Source organism: Chiloscyllium plagiosum, chromosome 6 (assembly GCF_004010195.1).
Source record: "Chiloscyllium plagiosum isolate BGI_BamShark_2017 chromosome 6, ASM401019v2, whole genome shotgun sequence".
NCBI classification, from domain to species: Eukaryota; Metazoa; Chordata; class Chondrichthyes; order Orectolobiformes; family Hemiscylliidae; genus Chiloscyllium; species Chiloscyllium plagiosum.
In genome coordinates, this window is record NC_057715.1 from 97,681,837 (window position 1) to 97,691,330 (window position 9,494).

General features: G+C 40.0%; 1 protein-coding gene across 1 annotated transcript in view; it reads right to left on the minus strand.

Annotated features, from left to right (window-relative positions):
* Positions 1 to 277: 277 nt before the first annotated feature.
* p4ha3 (prolyl 4-hydroxylase, alpha polypeptide III) overlaps positions 278 to 9,494 on the minus strand; it is an 83,384-nt gene continuing 74,167 nt past the window's right edge. Inside the window, exons 12-13 of the mRNA XM_043692211.1 lie at positions 4,095 to 4,191; positions 278 to 868 (exon numbers count right to left, since the gene is read on the minus strand). Of these exons, the coding sequence (XP_043548146.1) occupies positions 798 to 868; positions 4,095 to 4,191 (168 nt within the window). The 3' untranslated portion in view covers positions 278 to 797. The remainder of the gene's footprint in view (positions 869 to 4,094; positions 4,192 to 9,494) is intronic.

Consider the following 9,494-nt stretch of genomic DNA (forward strand, 5'->3'; position numbering starts at 1 on the left):
GAATACGGGTTTTATTACATTTGATGTTAACACATTCCGAGCATGTAAGAGACTTAAATATACACCCTGGTTAGTTGTAGGTTAGATTAGTAGATAGTTGAGTTTTGTTTTTTTTTGTCAAATTTTGGCTATTGTATATTTGAGCTAATTGTATATCAATGTTTATATCTGAGAGTTTTGTTTATTTTTGTAAACTTGTAAAAATGTTAAATTTCTAATAAAAATATCTATTAAAAAAAAATGTTTGCATCTCAAAATCAAGAGAAACAGAGACTTGGTTCCCCCTTATTTTCCTTTAATTTTCCAAGGAAATTCTCCTCAGAATTGAATGATGCAGTGCAAAAATTTGCTACAGTGAACTGATTTCACAAAATACGTCTTCTTGGCTTCATTTGTTTGGAGTTAATTTATTGTCCTCTTGTCTTTGCTTCAGCTTTTCCATATTGGATGTGGTTGACACCAAATTCCCTTCAGCAGAAATCAATTACCTCGGCACAGTCAGTGTTGAAAATGAATGGAAATTTGCAGCAATGTGTCCTGGTTTTGGGATTGAGGGGGGGAGGGGTAGCATTGCCACTAATGAAGAGCTTTATTGCCTGGAGTTAACAACTGCTCAGCTCCACTCTTCAGATACTACTCAGTGCTGAACTATATTTTGGCTGCAGGCCAGGCTGCCTCACTGCTGTCCAAACAAAGCTTGGATTCCCAGTCATTATTTTAGAAACATATGGCGCTACCCGTCTCCATGCACAGCACAGGTTCTTGTACTCCAAGAGGTCCCATGATGAAGAGGTCGTTTACTCATCTGGGTCAGCTCCACATTTCCTTTGAAACTCCTGCCCATGTTCTCGGATCCACTTGTTAGCCACTGAAAAGGTTTTTATAAGAAAGAAAAATTGCTAAAAGGCTTCACATCAAATACTCTACTACTGCTCAAAAATACCAGCAATGATTAGACTTGATGGTTTTTCCTAACTTTAGAAAAATAGCAAAAGCTAAGAAAAGAAACACTAATATTAATTGTATTAATTTTCTCCCAAATAACCTGCTAAACTTAAGTTAAATTAACTTTTATTCCACAGCTCAGTAATAAGTTGCCATTACGTTGTATTTTTATATCGTTTAACTCAAATTATGGAATTATTCCTTTTAGTGAAAAACAAAACTTTTATCAGTAATAATGTATTATTAGTATATGTTAGTTTGTTGTAGTAATGTCTGGGCTATGTATCACCTCATTCATTGACCCAGTGTTCATGTCACTGTTCTTGTATCTAAATAAGGGGAGGCAATGGCCTAGTAATATTATTGCTAGACTATTAATCCAGAAACTCAGCTTATGTTCTGGGGACCTGGGTTCAAATCCCATCACGGCAGATGGTGGAATTTGAATTCAATGAAGAATCTGATACTGATGACCATGAAACTATTACTGATTGTTGGAAAAAACCCATTGGAGTCACTAATGTTCTTTTAGGGAAGGAAACTGCTGTCCTCACCTGGTCTGGCCTACACGTGACTCCAGAGCCACAGCAATGTGGTTGACTGACTCTTAACTGTCCTCTTGGCAATTAAGAATGGGCAATAAATGCTGGCCTAGATGGAGATGCCCATGTTCTATGAGTGAATAAAAATGAGACAATTAGGTTGCGTTTCACAACTAAGGGATTTTCCAGCATTGCCTGGGAGCACATCAGGAGTGAATATCTCTTTCTGCAATCTCTCAGACTAAATAAACAAGCTCTCTGTGATCTATCGCTCCTCTTCCGAAATATCTGTCATATTTTGGCTTTGCGAAGTGAGCTGATACTGTCAAAAATAAAATCACACAAGACCGGTTATCGTTCAACTTGGTGTTGTGTGATTTTTAACTTTGTCCACCCCAGTCCAACACTGGCACCTTCACATCACAGTCAAAACTGGCCTTGGATGTAAATTATTTGGTAGAAAGGCAGGAGGCTGGAAGAACACAGCAAGCCAGGCAGCATGAGGAGGTGGAGAGGCTAGTACAATTGCAACATTTAAAAGGAGTATGGATGGGTATATGAAGAGGAAGGGTTTGGAGGGGTATGGGCCGGGTTCTGGCAGGTGGGACTAGATTGGGTTGGGATATCTGTCGGCATGGACTGGTTGGACTGAAGGGAATGAATGGGTGGGGGAGGGGCTGAGAAGGGAGTCAGGTGATGGGAAGGGAGGGTTTTTGAAATTGGAGAACTCCATGTTGAGCCCTCTGGGCTGTAGACTGCCCAGGCAGAAGATGAGGTGCTGTTCCTCCAAAGTGCAGTCTGATTCACTGTAGCAATGGAGGAGTCTGAGGATGGTCATGTCAGAGAGGGGATGGAAAGGGGAATTGAAATGGGCAATGACTGGGAGGTCAGGGTGGCCCGTGTGGGCCCGGCTGAGATGCTCGGCGAAACATGCCCTGAGTTTAAATTACTTGGCTGTCTGGGTAGAGAGACCAATGGAATGTCACACCCAAAGATGCAAAGGGAACATCAAGCAAAAAACCTTCAGAGGATGAAATCACAAGTCAAAATAGGTTACACTGTGATTTCTTATGACTACAAATATAACAAGAGGCTGATAATCCCTTGCTCAATGGCAAACCACCACCTGCAGGTTATGTTAGAAACTGCAGGCATAGTTTGTGTTCTTCTCTTTGACGAATAAACAAGAACATGGGTTAACAAGCCAGTTTCAACTCTGTCAGAGTTTACTAGTTGGACTGAGGTTCTCATGTGTGAACTAGATTGAGTTCAAGTGTCAGGGCACTGTGAAGGTTACAGTCAAACAAGCAGAAGTGCTAGAAGTCAGTTAGCTGTGGTATACATGTAGTGAAGGAACAATGAAATATTTCCAAGTCAGGATGCGAGTGGTTTAGAAGGGAAATTACTTATACTGTTGCTGGGTCAGAATCTTGGAACTCATTCCCTAATGGCATTGCGGGTGCAATGACACCAAATGGGCTGTAGTGGTTAAAGAAGGCAGTTCGTCACCATCTCCTCATCAGCAATTAGGGATAGGCAATAAATGGTGGCCCAGCTAATGAAGCTCACAACCCTTGAATGATTTTTAAAAAACTGATAAAATAATATGAATCATTTTTTGCACTAGACACATCTCTATTATTAATCATGTAACTAGCATCTGTTCTGGTTATCTTAATTTCATTACCCCTTTAAAAAACTTTCACAATCCTATACAGAGTCATAGAGCCATAGAGATGTACAGCACAGAAACAGACCCTTCAGTCCAACCAGTCCATGCCGACAGATATCCCAACCCAATCTAGTCCCACCTGCCAGAACCCGGCCCATACCTCTCCAAACCCTTCCTCTTCATATACCCATCCAGGTGCCTTTTAAATGTTGCAATTGTACTAGCCTCTACCACTTCCTCTGGCAGTTCATTCCATACACGCACTGTGAAAACGTTGCCCCTTAGGTCTCTTTTATATATTTCTCCTCTCACCCTAAACCTATGCCCTTTACTTCTGGAATTCCCCCCTCATGATTTTGTAAACCTCTATAAGGTCACCCCTCAGCCTCTGACGCTCCAGGGAAAACAGCCCCAGCCTGTTCAGCCTCTCCCTATAGCTCAAATCCTCCAACCCTGGCACATCCTTGTAAATCTTTTCTGAACCCTTTCAAGTTTCACAATATCTTTCCGATAATATTCCAATAGTGGTCTAACCAATGTCCTGTACAGCCGCAACATGACCAACATGACCTCCCAACTCCTGTACTCAATACTCTGACCAATAAAGGAAAGCATACTAAATGCCTTCTTTACTATCCTATCTACCTGCGACTCCACTTTCAAGGAGCTATGAACCTACACTCCAAGGTCTCTTTGTTCAGCAACACTCCCCAGGACCTTAGCATTAAGTATATAAGTCCTGTTAAGATTTGCTTTCTCAAAATGCATCACCTCGCATTTATCTGTATTAAACTCCATCTGCCACTTCTCAGCCCATTGGCCCATCTGATCCTGTTTGTTTCTAGCTGTTGTGGTGAGCTCAACTGTCTGTGCATTGTCATTTTTAAGGAAGGTATAGAGCAAGTAGCTCACAATTACTTGAATCAAGCACCTACCCCATTTGTCTCCAACAAGCACTGGACAGCCAGCATGAAGGGTGTCTGAATTGCCTTGTCCATTTTTGTGGAGGTTCCACCAAAACAGGGCTGCATTCTAAATGAATAAGGAACAATTTATTGTGAATGCAATGTGAAGAAGGTTAACGAATCTGTATTCAAATAGGATATGTAAGATGAGTTATTTTTGCACCTTGCTTGCTTTCATGGGGATAGTAAATTATCACAATTATAATCATAAATTAACATCATTTCACTTCTAACAACTGTGAATGTTGAAAGTAAATTATACTTTAAAATACAAAGCAAGTTATTTTGGATGCCAATGAATCAGTTTGAAACATCAAAGACTTGAGGGATGATTGTTGCTTTTTTTTTGGGGGGGGGGGGGAAGGTTGTTGGGTGCTGACTTTATTTGGAGGCTTAAAATCCCCAGAGAGTCTCATTATATCTGGGACTGGTGTCTGATCATGTGGGGGAGGAGGAGCCAGTCACTGCAAGACTGTTTGAAGCACAATCAGAACATTTGGTACCTACCTTAGAAAGCAATAGGATATTAAATCATGGGAATTAAGTCTATCATTCTATTGTACCAAATGGAATTGATGCCAACCTACAGTGAAAGATCTGCTTTGACTCAAATTATAAATGATGGTGTTCCTGATTCCTTAAGTGGCAGTTGCAATATGGCACTAATTTAACATGCAGGCTTTAGCAAATAAAACCAGTAAAGGTCTTTAACTTAAAATGACCAAAAGAAAGTACATTAAACCTAAAAACCTTTGGATTGCACGTTAAGAGAATATCTGCTTCATTATGTAGATGTTTGTTAATAAATTGTTTCCATTTCAAAAAAACGTCTAACTTCACAGTTGTATCAAATGTGATGTAAGGTGTGTGTGTTTTATATATATGTATATTTATATATATATATATATTCAATATCATTTATTTTAGGGTTTGCATATGAGCTAGTGGCATGTGGATTTTGATCTGTGTGCCAGAAAGTATTTAATAATTAACTCACAAATATTCCTGTAGCCATGATGATTTATTTTTAAAAATACAAGAGTTCCTGGAATGGAATGAAATTTTGTATTCATTGAGAGTTTTTGAGCCAACAAAACGATTCTTGGTTTTTTTGATTAAGGTTAGCACTTCAACATTGGGCTGTTTTGCAGAAATTTTGGCTGAAGGTAAATCTGTTGAACATTTGCTCCTGAAAAAGGAAATGTTTCAGAATTGTTATGAAAAAGATTACCTCAGTTTAGCTTCAAAGTCATGAACCAGAAGTGTTTGGTGACAATTCTGAACAAATTCTTTGAAACTGAGAAAGTTTAAGTTCAGCTGTATGAAGGCTCTAGCAAGAGGATATCAGATTCTCAAGATGGGAAATTGAAGCCACAGTTAAATTAAGCCTTGTAGATGTGAAAGACAAGGGACATTTGTCATACATGTAATTTTTTTAGATACATTCATGGGCTATGGGCATTGTTGGTTGGCCACATTTATTGCGCACCCCTATCTGCCCTATAGAAGGTGGTGGGAGCTGCCTTCTTGAACTGCGATAGTCCATGTTCTGTAGGTTGATCCACAATAGCCTTAGGGAGGGACTTCCAGGATTCCGACTAGAAACACTGAAGAAACAGTGATAGATTTCCAAGTCAAGATGGTAAAAGCTTAGTAGAGACTTGCAGGTGGTGGTGAGCCAATTTATCCACTGCCCTTGTCCTTCTAGATGGCAGTGGTGGTGTGTTTGGGATGTGCTAAGGATCCTTGTTAAGTTTCAGTATGGCACCTTATAAATGGAACACACTGCTGCTCCTGACTTCAGTAGTGGAGTGAATGGATGTGTGAGGAGGTAGTGGAAATCAAGCAGACCGCTTTGTTCAGAATTGTGTCAAACTTCTTGAATTTTATCGCAGCTGCACACATCAGACAAGTGGGGAGTATTCCATCACACTCTTGACTTGTGCCTTGTGGATGATGGCCATGCTTTGGGGAGACAGGAGGTGAGTTACTCGCTGCAGTATTCCTAGTCTCTGATCTGCTCCTGTAGCCATTGTTTTAATATAGCTAGACCATACCAGGATGTTGATAGTGGGGGATTCAGAGATGGTAACACCACTGACTATCAAGGGGCAATGGTTAGATTGCCTGTCATTGGAGACAGTCATTGCCTGATATTTGTCCAGCCTGAATGTTACTTGCCACCTTTCAGCCTAATCCTGGATATTGTCCAGATCTTGTTGCTTTTGAACATGGACTGCTTCGGTATCTTATGAGTTGCAAATGGTGCTGAATATCGTGCAATTAGTGGCGTGTACCCCCTATTCTGACCTTACAATGAAGGGAAGGTCATTGATGATTCAGCTGAAGATGGTTGGACCTAAGATACTACCCTGAAGAACTCCTGCAGAGATGTCCTGGAGCTGAGGTGATTGTCCTCAACAACCACAACCATCTCCCAAGGTGTCAGATATGACTCCAATGAATAGACAGTTTTTCCTCTGATATGCTATGATTCCAGTTTTGCTAGGGCTCCTTGATCCCATTCTCAGTCAAATGTAGCTTTAGTGCCAAGGGCTGTCATGTTCACCTCACCCTCCGGAATTCACCTCTCTTGTCCATGTTTGAACCAAGGCTGTAATGAGGTCAGGAGCTGAGTGGCCCTGGTAGAACCCAAACTGGGTGTCACTGAGCAGGTGCTGCTTGGTAGCACTGTTGATGACACCTTTCAGGTTTTTACTGTTGATCAAGAGTAGACTGATGGGGAGGTAATTGGCCAGTTTGGATTTGTCCTGCTTTTTGTGTACAGGACATGTTTGCGCGATTTTCCATTGTTGGCTAGATGCCAATGTTGTAACTGTACAGGAACAGATTGGCTAGGGGAGTGGCAGGTTCAGGAGAACAGGTCTTCAGTACTATTGCTGGAATACTGTCAGGGCCAATAGCTTTTGCAGTATCCAGTGCCATCAATCAGTTCTTGACATCACATGGAGTGAAATGAATTGGCTAAAGGCTGGCATCTGTGATGCTAAGGGACCTCTGGAGCAGGCTGAGATGGAGGCCTCTGCATAGTTTAGTTTATTCTATTTTATTTTCATTTCTTTTGTGTAATAAACATCTGCTTTATGATTGGAATAAAATCTGCAGCATTGTGTGTTTATGTTTCAGTGAAAGTCTGCTTCATTTAAACCAAGAAGAAAAAAAACATGATCTATCAGGCCAGATTTTTGTCTGAAATGTGATTTGTCCAGTAATAACATCAGCTGGGATTATATCAGCACATAGGATTTTTCCAGTTCTTGGCCAGGTTATGAAAATATGGATTAAAGTAAATAATTTGCACATGTAACATCTTGGAATTAGAGTGAGATCTGGGTGACTCACAGACCAGTGGTGTCATTGACAAATCAGCATTCGACTAAACTTTATACAATATACAGACATTCCTATGTGAAGGAATAATTCCATCAGGCAGATTTGGAGAACTTTCAAAAATTAAATAGTTCAAAGTGTAAGAAATTTGAATTCTTTCCATTATTATTGATTTAATTTTATTGTCTCATCTATTAACATGAAATCAAAGCAGGAAGAGAATTGAAACAATACCTGAGGTATAGTTCTTAACATGGTTTAAGGATGTAATTTATCATTATGTCAGAGCATTTTATTACACTTTAAACTTCAGCAAAGAACTTGTGACTAGATTGAAAATGTAAAGTTAACATAGTCTTACCAGACCATAGGACTGGTCTCTCATTAAAGAGAGACAACTGGTAGAGGTTTAACCAAAGGGTCACCAAGCCTTGGGTGAGAGGAGAGGTTGAGAAGGGGAGTCCTTCATGGGTCAGTTATTGATAATGTATAGTTTGATAAACCAGCAGAAAATAAAAGGATAAGAACAGCCTCAAATAAAGACTGCAGCATAACAAGTGTTGTTACAGTTAATAGTATCTTCTACTGGTGCTAATGATTCTTGCAGTACAGATTGAATAGCCAGAGGACTAGATGCTGACATTTCTAAAGCTGATCTGCTTGTCAATTCAAGACATAGCCTCAGCCATGTTTAGTCCCACACTGTATCCAGCAGATGTTTGAGGTAACCATTCAATGAAATCACTACATCTGGAACAGGACTCTTGCTATGACCAATTTGATACAGATAAACTGTGTCAAGGTGGAATGCAGCATATTGAAATGCATTTGACTGGTACTGGAACGCCCTAGCATCTAATAGCACTTCCCACATTCAGACTCCAGCCCCTAGAAAGCATAGATGTTTTGGCCCATTAAAACTTAGCATTACTCATGCCTTGTTGAGTGGTTTCAGAGGGTATGCTTTTCCCATGACAAAATGGAATCACGTTCACATTGATCCAACGTCTGCAATCCAGCTTGATCTTCTCAACATGAGTTAATCATGTTGCAGTATTCAATGTGCAAACTGGCTGCTGTTCCTCATTTCCACATTCTATATCTGTTACTTTAACTTTCGCTTCACTTTTTCTGCTTTTCGTTTCACAGATTCTTAATAGTTAATGTGTATTTGTAAGCATAAAATTATTTACACTGAACTTTATTTGATATAATTTTTAATTAAATTTAATTCTATTTGATTTTTGTTTCAGATTTCAGCATTTGTCTTGCAAAATTGTCCTTGTTACTACGTCAGACCTATATATTCCACAACCATGAATTTACAGAATTTGACTGAAAATGATTATAAACCATTATTAGAAGATCTTGTGAAAGTAATTACCACCAACGTCAGGCTTTATGTGAATTCTGACAGATTGGGTTTCACTTATATGAACTCGTTTTTTCCAATAAACTTTCCGCTCCATCTCAGACATTTTGACATTTCTCAAAGCCAGATGTTTCTTTTTGCTGCCAGCACTTGGGGTGGGATGTTTTAACACTGCAAAAGTAAACTGTGGTTTTATTGTGGTTCGAAATCCTAAAGTAAATGCTCAGAGATCCCAAGAAGAATGATTGGAGTCAGAATAATAGACCAACCTGATCAGCAATGGCATGGAATGTTTTACTGCGCCCCTTGCTGCTAAAAGGAAGCTCAAGCAATTCAGATATCAGCTATACCAGTAATTCAGAAACCAGCAGATTCAATCTGCACACTTAGAGTCATAGAGATGTACAGCATGGAAACAAACCCTTTGGTCCAACCCATCCATGCCGACCAGATATCCCAACCCAATCTAGTCCCACCTGCCAACACCCGGCCCATATCCTTCCAAACCCTTCCTATTCATATACCTATCCAAATGCCTTTTAAATGTTGCAATTGTACCAGCCTCCACCACTTCCTCTGGCAGCTCATTCCATACACGTACCACCCTCTGCGTGAAAAAGTTGCCCCTTAGGTCTCTTTTATATCTT